The 15,617-nt window shown below is 55.7% G+C and overlaps 1 protein-coding gene across 1 annotated transcript; it reads left to right on the plus strand.

Moving 5' to 3' along the window:
- Positions 1 to 928: 928 nt before the first annotated feature.
- On the plus strand, positions 929 to 14,894 carry RAVER1 (ribonucleoprotein, PTB binding 1). The gene is made up of 17 exons (XM_050308821.1): positions 929 to 1,179; positions 1,322 to 1,388; positions 2,686 to 3,071; positions 4,486 to 4,569; positions 5,339 to 5,530; positions 6,800 to 6,917; positions 7,014 to 7,108; positions 7,967 to 8,060; positions 8,268 to 8,506; positions 8,829 to 8,848; positions 9,253 to 9,309; positions 10,320 to 10,425; positions 11,081 to 11,161; positions 11,606 to 11,737; positions 12,183 to 12,251; positions 13,607 to 14,242; positions 14,677 to 14,894. Exons 1-16 carry the CDS (start codon positions 931 to 933, stop codon positions 13,751 to 13,753), a joined length of 2,136 nt encoding a protein of 711 aa, XP_050164778.1. The 5' UTR covers positions 929 to 930; the 3' UTR covers positions 13,754 to 14,242; positions 14,677 to 14,894.
- Positions 14,895 to 15,617: the final 723 nt, after the last annotated feature.

Raw genomic sequence — 15,617 nt, forward strand, 5'->3', positions numbered from 1 at the left:
TGGGGGTTCAGGGTCTCTGCCTTAACCTTCCCCTTCCCAAATAAAGGATGGAAAAGCCCCCCCTGGGTCTCTCTGCTGTGGAAATGGGGGGGTATTTTGGGGTCTTTTTTGGGAGTTGATGTTCCTGGGTGTTTTGGGATATTTGGGGGGATATTTTGGGGTCCCTTTGGGATGGTATTTTGGGGTTCCTTTGGGATATTTCGGGGTTTCTTTCGGGGTATTTTGGGATATTTGGGGGGATATTTTGGGGTCCCTTCGGGATATTTGGGGGGGATATTTTGGGGTCCCTTTGGGATATTTCGGGGTTTTTTTAGGGATATTTTGGGCCCTTTGAGGGTATTTCAGGATATCTGGGGGGAAATTTTGGGGCTCTTTGAGTGAATTTTCGGATATTTAGGGGTATATTTCAAGGTTTCTTTAGGGATGTTTTGGGGCCCTTTGAGGTCATTTTGGGATATTTGGGGGGATATTTTGGGGTCCCTTTGGGATATTCCGGGGGTTTATAGGGGTATTTTGAGGCACTTTGAGGTCATTTTGGGATATTTGGGGGGAATATTTTGGGATCCCTTTGGGATATTTCGGGGTTTCTTTCGGGATATTTGGGGGGATATTTTGGGGTCCCCTTGGGATATTCCGGTGTTATTATAGGGGTATTTTGGGGCCCTTTTGAGGGTATTTCGGGATATTTTGGGTCCCTGAGGGGGGAATCAAAAGTCGCGCCTCCCTCCCCTCACCACTCACCCAACCAATCCCGCCCCTCGACCTTCACTCTCCCCTCCTCCTCACCCAATCACCGCCCCGCACACAAAACCCCCCTCAGCTCTCACCAATCACGCCCCGCGACACATCCCCCCCTCAGAGCGCTCCTCCAATGGGGAGGCGCGTTGCTGGGGGGGTGGCTTCCCCGGTGGCGGCGGCGGCGGGGCCAAGATGGCGGCGGCGTCTGAGGGGAGCGGGCCCGGAGCGGGGCCCGGGCGGGACCCCCGGGGGGACCCCCGAGCGGAGCCCCGGGAGGAGCCCCCGGAGGAGCCGCCGGCGGGGCCCGAGCGCAGCCCCGAGGAGGAGCTGCCGCCGCTGAGCCCCGCCGAGGTGCGGAGCCGCCTGGAGCACAGCGAGCGGCAGCTCCGCAACCGGCGCAAGGTGCTCATCAAGGGGCTGCCCCCAGACGTGACCAACCAGGTGAGCGGCGACGGGATCACGAGGGATCGAGGCTGGAGCTTTTTTCCCCTCCGACCCCCCCGATTCTTTTTTTTTTTTTTTTCCCCCCCCTAAAAAAAAAAAAAAGTCGTGGGAAATGCCCCGTTGTTTTATTTTTCCCCAGGAAGTCCACGAGCTGCTGAGCGACTACGAGCTCAAGTATTGCTTCGTGGACAAGCACAAAGGAACGGGTGAGGAGCAGCCCCTGGAATTCCGGGATCAGCTGATGGGGGGGTGGGAAATCCCTTGGGAAAGGGAACAACCTGGGATGCTTTCCCAAGCCTTTCCTTTTCCCAGGGATCCTTTTCTTTCCCAGGCACTGTGTCCTTTCCCAACACCCCTTTTGTCACGGATTGTTTCCTTCCTCAACCCCCCTTTTTCCCAGGACTCATTTCCCTTCCCAAACCCCTTTTTTCCCAGCGATCCCTTCCCTTCCTAAAACCCCCTTTCCTGACCCCAACTCATTCCCCTTTTCCCAGCAATCCTCTCCCTTTCCCAAGCCCCCTTTTTACAATGATCCCTTCCCCAAACCCCGTTTTTCCCCAGTGACCATTTCCCTTCCCCAGTCCCTTTTTCCCAGCGATCCCTTCCTTTCCCCAATGACCATTTCCCTCCCCCAAACTCCCTCAAACATCCCCCTCACCCCATTTTTCTCCCCCTTTTCTCCCCCCAGCCTTCGTGACGCTGCAGAGCGCGGAGCAGCCCTAACCCCATTTTTACCCCCTATTTTCCCCATTTTTCCCCCCCCAGCCTTCGTGACGCTGCAGAGCACCAAGCAGCCCTAACCCCATTTCCCCCCCATTTTTACCCCCATATTTCCCCATTTTCCCCCAGCCTCTGTGACGCTGCAGAGCCCGGAGCAGCCCTAACCCCATTTTTACCCCCTATTTACCCCTATTTTCTCCCCTGTTCCAGCCTTCGTGACCCTGCAGAGCCCTGAGCAGCCCTAACCCCATTTCCCCCCCATTTTTCCCCCATATTTTCTCCCCTGTTCCAGCCTTCGTGACCCTACAGAGCGCGGAGCAGCCCTAACCCCATTTTTACCCCATATTTTCCCCATTTCTGTCCCCCCCAGCCTTCATGACCCTGCAGAGTGCGGAGCAGCCCTAACCCATTTTTTTACCCCATATTTTCTCCCCCCTCAGCCTTTGTGACCCTGCAGATCACTGAGTAGCCCTAACCCCATTTCCCCCCATTTTTACCCCCTTTTTACCCCATATTTTCTCCCCTGTTGCAGCCTTCGTGACCCTGCAGAGCGCGGAGCAGCCCTAACCCATTTTTTTTCCCCATATTTTCCCCATATTTTCTCCCCTGTTCCAGCCTTCGTGACGCTGCAGAGCGCGGAGCAGCCCTAACCCCATTTTTACTCCTATATTTCCCCCCATTTTTGTCTCCCCCCAGCCTTCGTGACCCTGCAGATCACTGAGCAGCCCTAACCCCATTTCCCCTCCATTTTTACTCCCTATTTTCCCCCTGTTCCCCCCCCAGCCTTCGTGACCCTGCAGAGCGCGGAGCAGGCGTCCCAGGCCGTGTCTCGCCTGGCCGGGCGCGCCCTGCGCGGGCGGGAGCTGCGGGCGCAGCTGCAGGCTCCGGACTCGCTGCTGTGCGTGGCCAACCTGCCGCGGCTGCTGCCCCAGCGGCGCTTCGAGGAGCTGGTGCGGCCCTTCGGCAGCGTGGAGCGCTGCTTCCTGGTGTACAGCGCCCGCACGGGGCACTCCAAGGGCTACGGCTTCGTGGAGTACATGAAGAAGGACTCGGCGGCGCGGGCGCGCTCGGGGCTGCAGGGCCGGCGCCTGGGCACCCGCGCCCTCCTCGTGCACTGGGTGGACGAGGCCCAGCTGGGCCCCGAGCGGCTGCACTCGCGCTGCCTCTGCGTGGACAAGCTGCCCCACGGCTACAGCGACATCAGGGGGCTCAGGAGGGTGTTTGAGGCCGTCAGGAACCCACCTTTTGTGAGGTGAACCCACATTTTGTGAGGTGAGGGGAGATGGAAATGGGGATAGGGAGAGGGAAAAGGGAAGGATGGGGGCTGGAGAAGCTGCCCCACGGGTACTCAGACCTCAGGGGGCTCAGGAGGGTGTTCGAGGCCGTCAGGGAACCCACCTTTTGTGAGGTGAGCCCACCTTCTGTCAGGTGAGGGGAGATGGGGATGGGGGTGGACAAGCTGCCCCACGGGTACAGCAGACCTCAGGGGGCTCAGGAGGGTGTTTGAGGCCGTCAGGGAACCCCCCTTCTGTCAGGTGAGGGGAGATGGAAATGGGGATGGGGGCTGGACAAGCTGCCCCACGGGTACAGCGACATCAGGGGGCTCAGGAGGGTGTTTGAGGCCGTCAGGGAACCCACCTTTTGTGAGGTGAGCCCACCTTCTGTCAGGTGAGGGGAGATGGAAATGGGGATGGGGGGTGGACAAGCTGCCCCACGGGTACAATGACATCAGGGGGCTCAGGAGGGTGTTCGAGGCCGTCAGGGAACCCACCTTTTGTGAGGTGAGCCCACGTTTTGTGAGGTGAGGGGAAATGAGGGAGCCCATCTTCTGTGAGGTGAGGGGAGAGAGGGATGGGGGCTGGACAAGCTGCCCCACGGGTACAATGACATCAGGGGGCTCAGGAGGGTGTTTGAGGCCGTCAGGGAACCCACCTTTTGTGAGGTGAGCCCACCTTCTGCCAGGTGAGGGGAAATGGGGATGGGGAAAGGGAGCCCCACTTCTGTCAGGTGAGGGGAGATGGAAATGGGGATGGGGAGAGGGAAAAGGGAAGGATGGGGGCTGGACAAGCTGCCCCACGGGTACATGACATCAGGGGGCTCAGGAGGGTGTTCGAGGCCGTCAGGGAACCCACCTTTTGTGAGGTGAGGGGAAATGAGGGAGCCCACCTTCTGTGAGGTGAGGGGAGATGGATGGGGATGGGGAGAGGGATGGGGGGTGGACAAGCTGCCCCACGGGTACTCAGACCTCAGGGGGCTCAGGAGGGTGTTCGAGGCCGTCAGGGAGCCCACCTTCTGTGAGGTGAGCCCACCTTCTGTCAGGTGAGGGGAGATGGAAATGGGGATGGGGGGTGGACAAGCTGCCCCACGGGTACAATGACATCAGGGGGCTCAGGAGGGTGTTTGAGGCCGTCAGGGAACCCACCTTTTGTGAGGTGAGCCCACCTTCTGCCAGGTGAGGGGAAATGGGAATGGGGAAAGGGAGCCCACCTTCTGCCAGGTGAGGGGAAATGAGGGAGCCCACCTTCTGTGAGGTGAGGGGAGATGGAAATGGGGATGGGGAGAGGGAAAAGGGAAGGATGGGAGGTGGACAAGCTGCCCCACGGGTACAGCGACATCAGGGGGCTCAGGAGGGTGTTCGAGGCCGTCAGGGAGCCCACATTTTGTGAGGTGAGGGGAGAGGGGAGGGGAAGTGGGAAAAGAGGGGAAGAGGGTAGGGTGAGGGGAAGGGGTGTGGAATGAGGGAATGGAGTGTGGGATGAGGGGAAGGGGTGTGGGATGAGGGGATGGAGGTGGGATGAGGGGAGGGCATACCCTCTTCCCCATTTTCCTCTCCATTTTCCCCCTTTCCTCCCTCTCGTTTCCTCCTGATTCCTCCCTCCTTTCCCCCCCCAATCCCAATCCCCTTTTCCCACCTTTTTTCCCACCCTTTTCCCTACCCCTTTCCCCGCCCTTTTTTTTCCCTTTTCCTGCACTTTTCCCTATCCTTTTCTCTCCCTTTTCTTTCCCTTTTCTCTCCCTTTTCTCTCCCTTTTCTCTCCCTTTTCTCTCCCTTTTCCTCTCCCTTTTCTCTCCCTTTTCTCTCCCTTTTCTCTCCCTTTCTCTCCTTTTCTCTCCTTTTCTCTCCCTTTTCTCTCCCTTTCTCTCCTTTTCTCTCCTTTTCTCTCCCTTTTCTCTCCTTTTCTCTCCTTTTCTCTCCTTTCTCTCCTTTTCTCTCCCTTTTCTTTCCCTTTTCTCTCCCTTTTCTCTCCCTTTTCTCTCCCTTTTCTCTCCCTTTTCTCTCCCTTTTCTCTCCCTTTTCTCTCCCTTTTCTCTCCCTTTTCTCTCCCTTTTCTCTCTCCCTTTTTTCCCACTCTTTTTCCCACTCTTTTTCCCCACCTTTTCCCCCCCTTTCCCCACCATTCCCAGCCCCTCCCGACCCCTCTCCGTGTTTTCCCAGCTGGCCTACGGGCAGGACGGGCAGCTGAAGGGCTTTGCCGTGCTGGAGTTGGAGTCCCCGGAATGGGCCGAGCGAGTCCAGGAGGCCACGGACGGATTTCCCTTGGCCGGGAATCACATCCGGGTGTCCTTCTGCGCCCCCGGCACCCCCGGCAGGAGCGCCCTGGCCGCCCTCATCGCCGCCCAGGCCACGGTGGGACCTTCCTGCTGCCCCCCCTCGGCATTCCCGGGAATGGGGGAGCTCAGGGAATTGGGGGAATGTGGGAATTAGGGAGCACGGGAAGTGGGGAAGGCAAGGAATGCCATCCATCCAGCCCTCATCGCCGCCCAGGCCACGGTGGGACCTTCCTGCTGCCCCCCCCTCAGCATTCCCGAGAATTGGGGAGTTGTGGGGAGTGAGGGAATGTGGGAATTAGGGAGCACGGGAAGCGGGGAAGGCAAGGAATGCCATCCATCCATCCATCCCTCGGCCGCCCTCATCGCCGCCCAGGCCACGGTGGGACCTTCCTGCTTCCCCTCCCTCGGCATTCCCGGGAATGGGGGAGCTCAGGGAATTGGGGGAATGTGGGAATTAGGGAGCACAGGAAGCGGGGAAGGCAAGGAATGCCATCCATCCAGCCCTCATCGCCGCCCAGGCCACGGTGGGACCTTCCTGCTGCCCCCACCTCGGCATTCCCGGGAATTGGGGGAATGTGGGAATACAGGAATTGGGGGAGGCTGGGAGTTGAGGACACGCAGGAATTGGGGGGACCACGGGAATTGGGGAGCGTCAGGAATTGGGGGACCAAAGGAATGGGGGAACAGCTGGGGTTAGGGACCATCAGGAATTAGGGAAGCAGAGAAATTAGGGAACCCTCAGGAATGAGAGAACCCCCAGGAATTAGGGATCCCACAGGAATTAGGGAACCAAGGAATTAGGGAACCCTCAGGAATTGAGGAACCAATGGAATTAAAGAACCCACAGGAATGAGGAGAACCAAAGGAATTAAAGAACCCTCAGGAATTGAGGAACCAATGGAATTATGGAACCCAAAGGAATTAGGGAACCAAAGGAATTGAGGAACCAATGGAATTATGGAACCCACAGGAATTAGGGAACCAAAGGAATTGAGGAACCAATGGAATTATGGAACCTACAGGAATTAGGGAACTCTCAGGAACTAGGAAGGCACAGGAATTAGGGAACTCTCAGGAGTTGAGGAACCAAAGGAATTAGGGAGAACCACAGGAATGAGAAGAACCACAGGAATTAGGGAGTTCTCAGGAATTAGGGAACCCTCAGGAGTTGAGGAACCAATGGAATTATGGAACCCTCGGGAATTAGGGAACCAAAGGAATTAAAGAACCCTCAGGAATTAAGGAACCACAGGCTGCATTTTTTGGGATCGGGGTCCCCACCTCTCCCGCTGCGCCCGGGGGCTCCCCCATCCCGAATTCCCGACGTTCCCGTGGTTTCCCACAGGCCCTGAACCGCGGGAAGGGGCTCCTTCCCGAGCCCTCCCTGCTGCAGATCCTGCGGAGCCTCGGCAACCCCACCTCGCTGCAGCTGCTGCTCCCGGCCCTGCTCCACGGAAAACAGGGTAAGGAGACCGGGAAATCCCGGGAAAACCTTCCCCCTCCCTTCCTTGGGAAAGGAGGGGAGGAATTCCCAGCCCTGCCCTCGAGTCTCTTCCCAGCAGGAATTCTGGGAGCGGCTCCCTCGGTGCCCCCCCTGAGCCACCCGGCCCTGTCGGCGGCGCTGCTGGGGCTGGCCCTGCACGGCCCCTCCCAGGTGATTCCCGCCCGGAATTCCGCGGGAAGGGGGCTCTGACAGGGGGGTTTGTGGGTCAGGTTGGGAATTCTCCAGGCCGGGGGTTTTCCAAGGAGGAAAAGGGAGGGTTGGGCCTTCCCAGAGCTTTTCCCAAAAGCTTTTCCCAAAGCTTTTCCCGCTCTTCCCAAACCTCTTCCCAGACCTTTTCCCAAGAGGTTTTCCCCACTCTTCCCAAACCTTTTCCCAGACCTCTTCCCAGATCTCTTCCCAGATCTTTTCCTGCTCTTCCCAAACCTTTATCCACTCTTTCTGAGCTTAATCCCAAACTTTTTCCCACTCTTCCCAAACCTGATCCTTCTCCCAATCCCATCCCTTTTTGCCAATCCCAACCCTTTCCCAAACCCTTTTCCAAAAGAAATCCTTTCCCACTCCCAACCCTTTTCCCATCCCAACCCTTTTCCCATCCCAACCCTTTTCCCATCCCAACCCTTTTCCAGTCCCAACCCTTTTCCAGTCCCAACCCTTTTCCAACCCTTTTCCCAGCCCTTTTCCCATGGGATCTGTTCCTCCAGCTGGAACCTTCCCAAGGGATCCTCCCAGCTCCTTCCCTGTCCCCTCCCCATCCCAGTGATCCCAAAGCAGCTCCAACCGGAATCCCGGTGGAAGGGGGGGGGTGTGGGAAAAGCGGGAATTCCCAGCTTGGAATTCCGGACAGCCCCAGAATTCCAGAATCTGTGTCTTTCCCACCTTCCCTGAGGGGGTTTTAGGCATCAATCTGGGGCTTCTCTGCTCCCTCCCCGGGCATTCCATGGATTTTCTGTGGGATAATCCGGCTTTTCCCGGCTCTTCCTGACCTTATCCCGCTTTTCCCGCTTCCAGAAACCGGGAATTCTGGGCGATTCCCCGCTGAGCTCCCTCCCCCTGGGCCTGGCCCAGCCCCCCCCAGGGAAGCTCCTGGGAGACATTCCCGCAGGTAAATCCCGGAATTCCGGCACCCCAGCCTGGGGATCCCGGGGATTTCCCTTGGGATTGAGGGAATTATCCCCTTTCCATGGGATTTTTGGGGTGGGAAAATCTCTTGGGAAATGTCCAGAGGGAAGTGGGGAGGGAGGTGGGATGGGGTTTTCAGGTGGGAAAAGGCGGATCCAGGTGGGAAAAACCCTGCTCCCTGTGCTTGCAGGAGGCCCCTTGGCGGGGGAGCTGCCCCAGGGACCCGGCAAATCCCAGGGAATTCCATCCCAGGGGATCCCATCCCAGGGCATTCCCGGCGGGAACGCGGCCCTGGCGGCGCTCCTGGCGCAGGTGGGGGCGGAGCGGGACAAGCCGGGATCGGGATCGGGATCGGCCGGGACCCCCCTGGGACCCCCCGGGCTTGGACACCCCCCAGGCGGAGCCACCCCCAAAGCCAAGCAGGGAGAGGTGAGGGGAAAAAAAAACTGGGAATGGGGGGTGGGAACGGCCCAAAATGTGGGATGGGAACAGCCCAAAATGTGGGATGGGAACAGCCCAAAATGTGGGATGGGAATGGCCCAAAATGTGGGGTGGGAACAGCCCAACTGTGGGATGGGAACAGCCCAAAATGTGGGATGGGAACACCCTGGGATGTGGGGTGGGAACAGCCCAAAATGTGGGATGGGAACCCCTTTTGGGACCCCTCAACCCCCCCTTTAGGACCCCCTCAACTCCCCCCAAACCCCTTTAGGGACCCCCCTTTTAATCCCCCCCCCTTTTCCCCCCCAAGGTGTCCCTGCTGGGGGAGCCCCCAAACCCCCTTTAGGACCCCTCAAACCCCCAAAATCCCCCTTAACCCCCTCAGATTCCCCTCAAACCCCCAAACCCCTCTAGGGACCCCTTTAGCCCTCCTTTCTCCCCCAGGTGTCCTGCTGGGAGCCCCCAAACTCCTTTAGGACCCTCAACCCCCAAATTCCCCCAAACTCCTTTGGGACCTCAAACCTCCAAAATCCCCTAAACCCCCAGATTCCTCAAACCCCCAAACCTCCCCAATCCCCCAAACCCTTTAGGGACCCCCTTTAATCCCCCTTTCGCCCCCAGGTGTCCCTGCTGGGGAGCCCCAAACTCCTTTAGGACCCTCAAGCCTCCCAAATCCCCCAAACCCCTTTAGGGACCCCTTTTAGCCTTCCCCTCCCAGGTGTCCCTGCTGGGAGCCCCAAGGAGTTCCGGCTGCCTGAACCCTACCTGAACCTGCGCAGCCTCCTGCCCAGGTGAGCCAAACACACCCTCCCCTTTTGGGGGTCCCTCCCCCCTCTCAGAGACCCTCACCCATCTCAGACCCTCCCCTGAGACCCTCCCCATTTGAGACCCCCTTTGGGACCCTTCCCCTCCCCTGAGACCCTCCCCCTCTGAGCCCCTCCCCCTTTGAGACCCTCCCCTCTGAGACCCTCCCCCTCTGAGACCCTCCCCATTTGAGACCCTCCCCCTTTGAGACCCTCTCCCATTTGAGACCCTCTCCCATTTGAGACCCTCCCCATCTCAGACCCTCCCCCTCTCAGACCCTCCCCATTTGAGACCCTCCCCGAGATCCTCCCATCTCTCAGACCCTCCCCCTCTGAGACCCTCCCCATTTGAGACCTTCCCCCTTTGGGACCCTTCCCCTCCTCTGAGACCCTCCCACCTTTGAGACCCTCCCCCTCTGAGACCCTCCCCCATTTGAGACCTTCCCCCTTTGGGACCCTTCCCCTCCTCTGAGACCCTCCCCTTTGAGACCCTCCCCATTTGAGACCCTCCCCCTTTGCTCCCCCTCTGAGACCCTCCCCTCTGAGCCCCTCACCCTCTCAGACCCTCCCCCCTCTGAGACCCTCCCCATTTGAGACCCTCCCGAGATCCTCCCATCTCTCAGACCCTCCCCCTCTGAGACCCTCCCCCATTTGAGACCCTCCCCCTCTGAGACCCTCCCCATCTCAGACCCTCCCCCTGAGACCCTCCCCCCTCTGAGACACTCCCCCTCTGAGACACTCCCCATTTGAGACCCTCCCCCCTTTGAGACCCTCTCCCATTTGAGACCCTCCCCCATTTGAGACCCTCCCCGAGATCCTCCCATCTCTCAGACCCTCCCCCTGAGACCCTCCCCATTTGAGACCCCCCTTTGGGACCCTTCCCCCCCTCTGAGACCCTCACCCCTCTGAGACCCTCTCACCTTTGAGACCCTCCCCTCTCTGAGACCCTCCCCTTTTGGGGGTCTCTCCCCCATTTGAGACCCCTCCCCTTATTTCAGGAGCTGCCAAAGGGTTCAAGGGCCGACCCCAGCCCCAGGGGTCAAGACCCCCAGGATGGGCCCCGCTGACCCCCCCGGCCCCGCCGACGCCTTCGACTTCCAGCCGGTGGGTTGGGGGTTCTGGGGGGAAATCCAGGGATTTTGGGGGTCAAATCCAGGGATTTTGGGGGGGGTTTTAGGCTTGGGATGCCCCTTTATTGGCATTTTTGACTTCCAGCCGGTGGGTTGGGGGTTTTGGGGTGAAATGCAGGGATTTTGGGGTCAAATCCAGGGATTTTGGGGGGTTTAGGCTTGGGATGCTCCTTTATTGGCACTTTCGACTTCCAGCCGGTGGGTTGGGGGTTTTGGGGGGAAATCCAGGGATTCTGGGGGGGGGTTTAGGCTTGGGAAGTTCCCTAAACCTTCCTTTTTTATCCCAGGATCTTTGATTTCCAGCTGCTGGGTGGGATTTGGGGTCAAATCCAGGGATTTTGGGGGGGTTTTAGGCTTGGGATGCCCCTTTATTGGCATTTTCAACTTCCAGCTGGTGGGTTGGGGGGTTTGGGGGGGAATCCAGGGGTTTTGGGGTGAAATGCAGGGATTTTTGGGGGGTTTTAGGCTTGGGAGACTCCCTGGGTTTCCTGGGACCTTGGAATTCCAGCCATTAGTGGGATTTTGGGGTGAAATCCAGGGATTTTTGGGGGGAGTTTTAGATTTGGGGGACACTCAGGAATTTGGGAATTCCCCCCTTTTTTTAATCCCCTCCATTTTTTCCCAAGCAGGATTTGAGCTCCAGGATTTTCCCCCAAGCCCGAGACCCCTCCGGGCCCATCCTGGGGGGCTTCGGGCCCAGCAGGAACAAGGTAAAAACCCCAAAAAAACCCCAAAAAACCACCCTTTTGGGGGAATTTTGGGGTCTCTCCTGTTTTTGAGGGGGGATTTCAAGGGTCCCCCCTATTTTTGGGGTGGATTTCAGGGCTCTCCCCCCATTTTTGGGGTCTTTCTCCCCATTTTTGGGGTCTCTCCCCCCATTTTGGGGGTCTCTCTCCCCATTTTTGGGGTCTTTCTCCCCATTTTTGGGGTCTTTCCCCCCATTTTTTGGGGTCTCTCTCCCCCCCATTTTGGGGGTCTCTCTCCCCATTTTTGGGGTCTTTCCCCCATTTTTGGGGTCTTTCCCCCCCATTTTTGGGGTCTCTCCCCCCCATCTTTGGGGTCTCTCTCCCCATTTTTGGGGTCTCTCTCCCCATTTTTGGGGTCTCTCCCCATTTTTGGGTCTCTCCCCATTTTTGGGGTCTCTCCCATTCCAGGTCCCCTCCCCGTGCCCTGGCCTGGACAGGGGGGTTTTGGGGCCCCCCCTGGCCCCGTTTTTCTCGGGCTCCCCCAGTTCCTGCTTCTCCAGCGGCCTCCAGGCTGGGCTCAGCCAGAGCCACCTCAGCAAGGTGAGACCCCCCCTTTGGGGGACCCCCACCTCTTTTCCCTTCATTTTCCCCCTTTTCCCCTCATTTATCCCATTTTCCCATCATTAATCCCATTCCTCTTCCTTTTTCCTCTTTTTCTCTCCATTTTCCCCCTTTTCTCCTTCCTTTTTATCCCCTTTTTCTTCTCATTTATCCCGTTTTTCTCTCCATTTTCCCTCATTATCCCTTCATTTTTCGTTCCATTTTCCCACATTTTCCCCTCATTTATCCCATTTTTCCCTTCGTTTATCCCATTTTTCCCTCCATTTATCCCATTTTCCCATCATTAATCCCATTCCTCTTCCTTTTTTCCCCGTTTTTCTCTCCATTTTCCCTCATTTTCCCCTCGTTTTTCCTTCCATTTTCCCACATTTTTCCCTCCTTTTTCCCCCCTTTTCCCCTCATTTTTCCCATTTTTTCCCCCCAGACCATCGGGATCCCCCCGAACTCCCCGGACACCGTCCTGACCTTGGCACCCCCAACCCCCCATTCCAAGGTACCCAAAATCCTACAAAACCCCCCCAAAATCCTTCAAACCCCCCCAAAAAACCCTTTGGGAAATCCCCAACCCCCCAGAAATCCCAAAAATCCCCAAATTCCCCCCAAAAATGGAGTCTGGGGGTTGGGGGGTCTGGGAGAGATCAAGAGGTCCCTGGGGGAGTTGGGGATCTCCCTAAATTTTGGAGGTCTACAAAACAACAGGAGTCTTTTGGGGTTTTATGGGGTCAGGGGTCATTTTGGTTTATGGGGCCAAGGGGTCTTTTGGGGGATTTTGGGGTCAGGGGTCATTTGGGTTTTATGGGGCCAAGGGGGTCTTTTGGGGGATTTTGGGGGTCAGGGGGTCTTTTGGGGAGGATTTTGGGGTCAGGGGTTCTCTTGGGGGATTTTGGGGTCAGGGGGTCATTTTGGGTTTTATGGTGCCAAGGGGGTCTTTTGGGGAGATTTTGGGGGTCAGGGAGGTCTTTTGGGGGGATTTTGGGGCCAAGAGGGTCTTTTGGGGGATTTTGGGGTCAGGGGGTCTTTTGGGAGGATTTTGGGGGTCAGAGGGATCTTTTAGGGGGTTTTATGGGCCAAGGGATCTTTGGGAGGATTTTTGGGTCAGGGGTCTTTGGGATTTTGGGGTCAGGGGGTCTTTGGGGGATTTTGGGGTCAGGGGTCATTTTGGGTTTTAAGGGGCCAAGGGGGTCTTTTGGGGATTTTGGGGTCAGGGGATCTTTTGGGGAGTTTATGGGGCCAAGGGGTCTTTTAGGGGATTTTGGGGTCAGAGGGTCTTTTGAGGGATTTTGAGGTCAGGGTGTCTTTTGGGGGATTTTGGGGGTAGGAGGTCTTTGGGGGGATTTTGGGGGTAGAGGTCTTTGGGGATTTTGGGGTAAGGGGTCTTTTGGGAGAATTTTGGGGTCAGGGGTCTTTTGGGGGGATTTTGGGGTCAGAGGGTCTCTTTGGGAGGATTTTGGGGTCAGGGGTCTTTTGGGAGAGATTTTGGGCGTCTAGGGGGTCTTTTGGGGGATTTTGGGGTCGGGGGGTCTTTGGGGGGTTTTATGGGGCCAAGGGGGGATTTTGGGGTCAGGGGGGTCTTTTGGGGGGCTTTGGGAGTCTCTGGGGGGATTTTTGGGTCTGGGGGTGGGATCAGGGTGATCTTTTTGACTTTTATGGTTTCAGGGGCGTCTTTTAAAGTCATCCCAAACAACAAAACAACCCCCCAAAAAAAAAACAAAACCCAGGAAGAATTAAATCCCCTCCATTTAAATGAGATTTTTTTGGGGGGATACCAAAACACCACCACCCCCAAATTTCAGGAGGGGCTCCCCACCACCCCCATCCTTAAAAAAAAACGGGAATTGTGTTTTTCAGACCCCCCTGGGGGGCCACAAAAGGGCCTTTTCCCACCTGCTGCCGTCGCCGGAGCCGAGCCCCGAGGGCTGTTACGTGGGGCAACATTCCCAGGGCCTGGGGGGCCACTACGCCGACTCCTACCTGAAGAGGAAGAGGATATTTTAGGGGAAAACCCCCCAAAAATCAACCCCAAAACCTCCCCTCCAGGCTGGAAATCTTGGGCAAAAAAAAAAGGGGTCATTTGGGTTTTATTTTGGGTTTTTTAGAGGTTTTTTGCCAGTTTTTAAAGGGAGTTTTCCAGAGTTTGACACCTCCACTCTAAAAGATTTTTTTTGGGGGGGGGGGGTTGAGCCACCCCCTAAAAGATTTTGGGGTTTTGGAGCCACCCCCTAAAAGATTTTGGGGTCTTGGAGCTCCTCCCTAAAAGATTTTGGGGTTTTTTGAGCCACCCCTAAAAGATTTTGGGGTTTTTTTGAGCCACCCCCTAAAAGATTTTGGGATTTTAAAGCTCCTCCCTAAAAGATTTGGGGTTTTGGAACCACCCCCTAAAAGATTTTTGGATTTTAAAGCTCCTCCATAAAAGATTTTGGGGTTTCTTTGAGTCACCCCTAAAAGATTTTGGGATTTTAAAACTCCTCCCTAAAAGATTTTGGGGTTTTTTGAGCCACCCTAAAGATTTTGAGGATTTTAAAACTCCCCTAAAAGATTTTGGGATTTTAAAGCTCCTCCATAAAGATTTTGGGGTTTTTGAGCCACCCCTAAAAGATTTTGGGATTTTAAAGCTCCTCCATAAAAGATTTTGGGATTTTAAAGCTCCTCCATAAAAGATTTTGGGGTTTTTTTGAGCCACCCCTAAAAGATTTTGGGGTTTTGGAACCACCCCCTAAAAGATTTTGGGGTCTTGGAGCTCCTCCTAAAAGATTTTGGGGTTTTTTTGAGCTCCACCCCCTAAAAGATTTTGGGATTTTAAAGCTCCCCCCTAAAAGATTTTGGGATTTTAAAGCTCCTCCATAAAAGATTTTGGGGTTTTTTTGAGCCACCCCTAAAAGATTTTGGGATTTTAAAGCTTCTCCCTAAAAGATTTTGAGGTCTTTGAGCTCCCCCCTAAAAGATTTTGGGGTTTTAAAGCTCCTCCCTAAAAGATTTTGGGGTTTTTTTGAGCCACCCCCTAAAAGATTTTGGGGTCTTGGAGCTCCTCCCTAAAAGATTTTGGGATTTTAAAGCTCCTCCATAAAAGATTTTGGGGTTTTGGAACCACTCCCTAAAAGATTTTGGGATTTTAAAGCTCCTCCCTAAAAGATTTTGAGGTTTTGGAGCCACCCTAAAGATTTTGGGATTTTAAAGCTTCTCCCTAAAAGATTTTGGGGTTTTTTTGAGCCACCCCTAAAAGATTTTGTTGTGTTTTTTTTTCAGCCACCCCTAAAAGATTTTGGGGGATCCCTGAGCCCCCCCCCCCTCCCAAAATTTTAGGTCCCCCCAAAAAAAAGCAGTAACTGGGACCCCCCAAAAATGGGCCCCTGCCTTAACCTGCTGCTTTTTTTGGGGGGGGGATTCCCCAAATTTTGGGGGTCTCCAAATTTTGGGGGGAAAGTCCCCAATTTTGGGGGCTGAAATCCCCAAATTTTGGGGGTTTCCCTCCCTTTTTAAGGGGGGGTCCCTCTCTCTCCTTCACCCCCCCCAAACATTTCCCCAGCCTGGGGTTGTTTTTTTGGGGTTTATTTTGCTGATTTTTGGTGTTTTTTGTGTGATTTTCCCCCTCCTTTTAATTTTTAACTTTCCCACCTTTATTTTGGGACAAAATTGGCCTTTTTTTTCGTTTTTTTTTTACTTTTAATCTTTTTTTTAACACAAAAAATCCCTTTCCCGGAGGGGCTTGCCATCCCCTTCCCTTAATTTTGGGGGGTTCCCTCCCTCCCTTTTTCCCTCCCCCCTCCCTCTTTTTTGGGGGGGTTTCCCAGGATTTGGGGTGTTCCCTGTTTTTATTGTCTGCTGTAAAAATTGGGGGGGGGGTAAAAGGGGACAACCCCCC

This window comes from Myiozetetes cayanensis, unplaced genomic scaffold (genome assembly GCF_022539395.1).
Source record: "Myiozetetes cayanensis isolate MyiCay16 unplaced genomic scaffold, myiCay2020 scf130, whole genome shotgun sequence".
NCBI lineage: Eukaryota > Metazoa > Chordata > Aves > Passeriformes > Tyrannidae > Myiozetetes > Myiozetetes cayanensis.

Bases quoted from the DNA above. Each gene is read 5' to 3' on its own strand.
- RAVER1 (XM_050308821.1), top strand. From the start codon at position 931: ATGGCGGCGGCGTCTGAGGGGAGCGGGCCCGGAGCGGGGCCCGGGCGG. The intron at 4,570-5,338 runs GTGAGGGGAGAG...GTGTTTTCCCAG, and splicing joins GGGAGCCCACATTTTGTGAG to CTGGCCTACGGGCAGGACGG. The intron at 11,162-11,605 runs GTAAAAACCCCA...CTCCCATTCCAG, and splicing joins TCGGGCCCAGCAGGAACAAG to GTCCCCTCCCCGTGCCCTGG.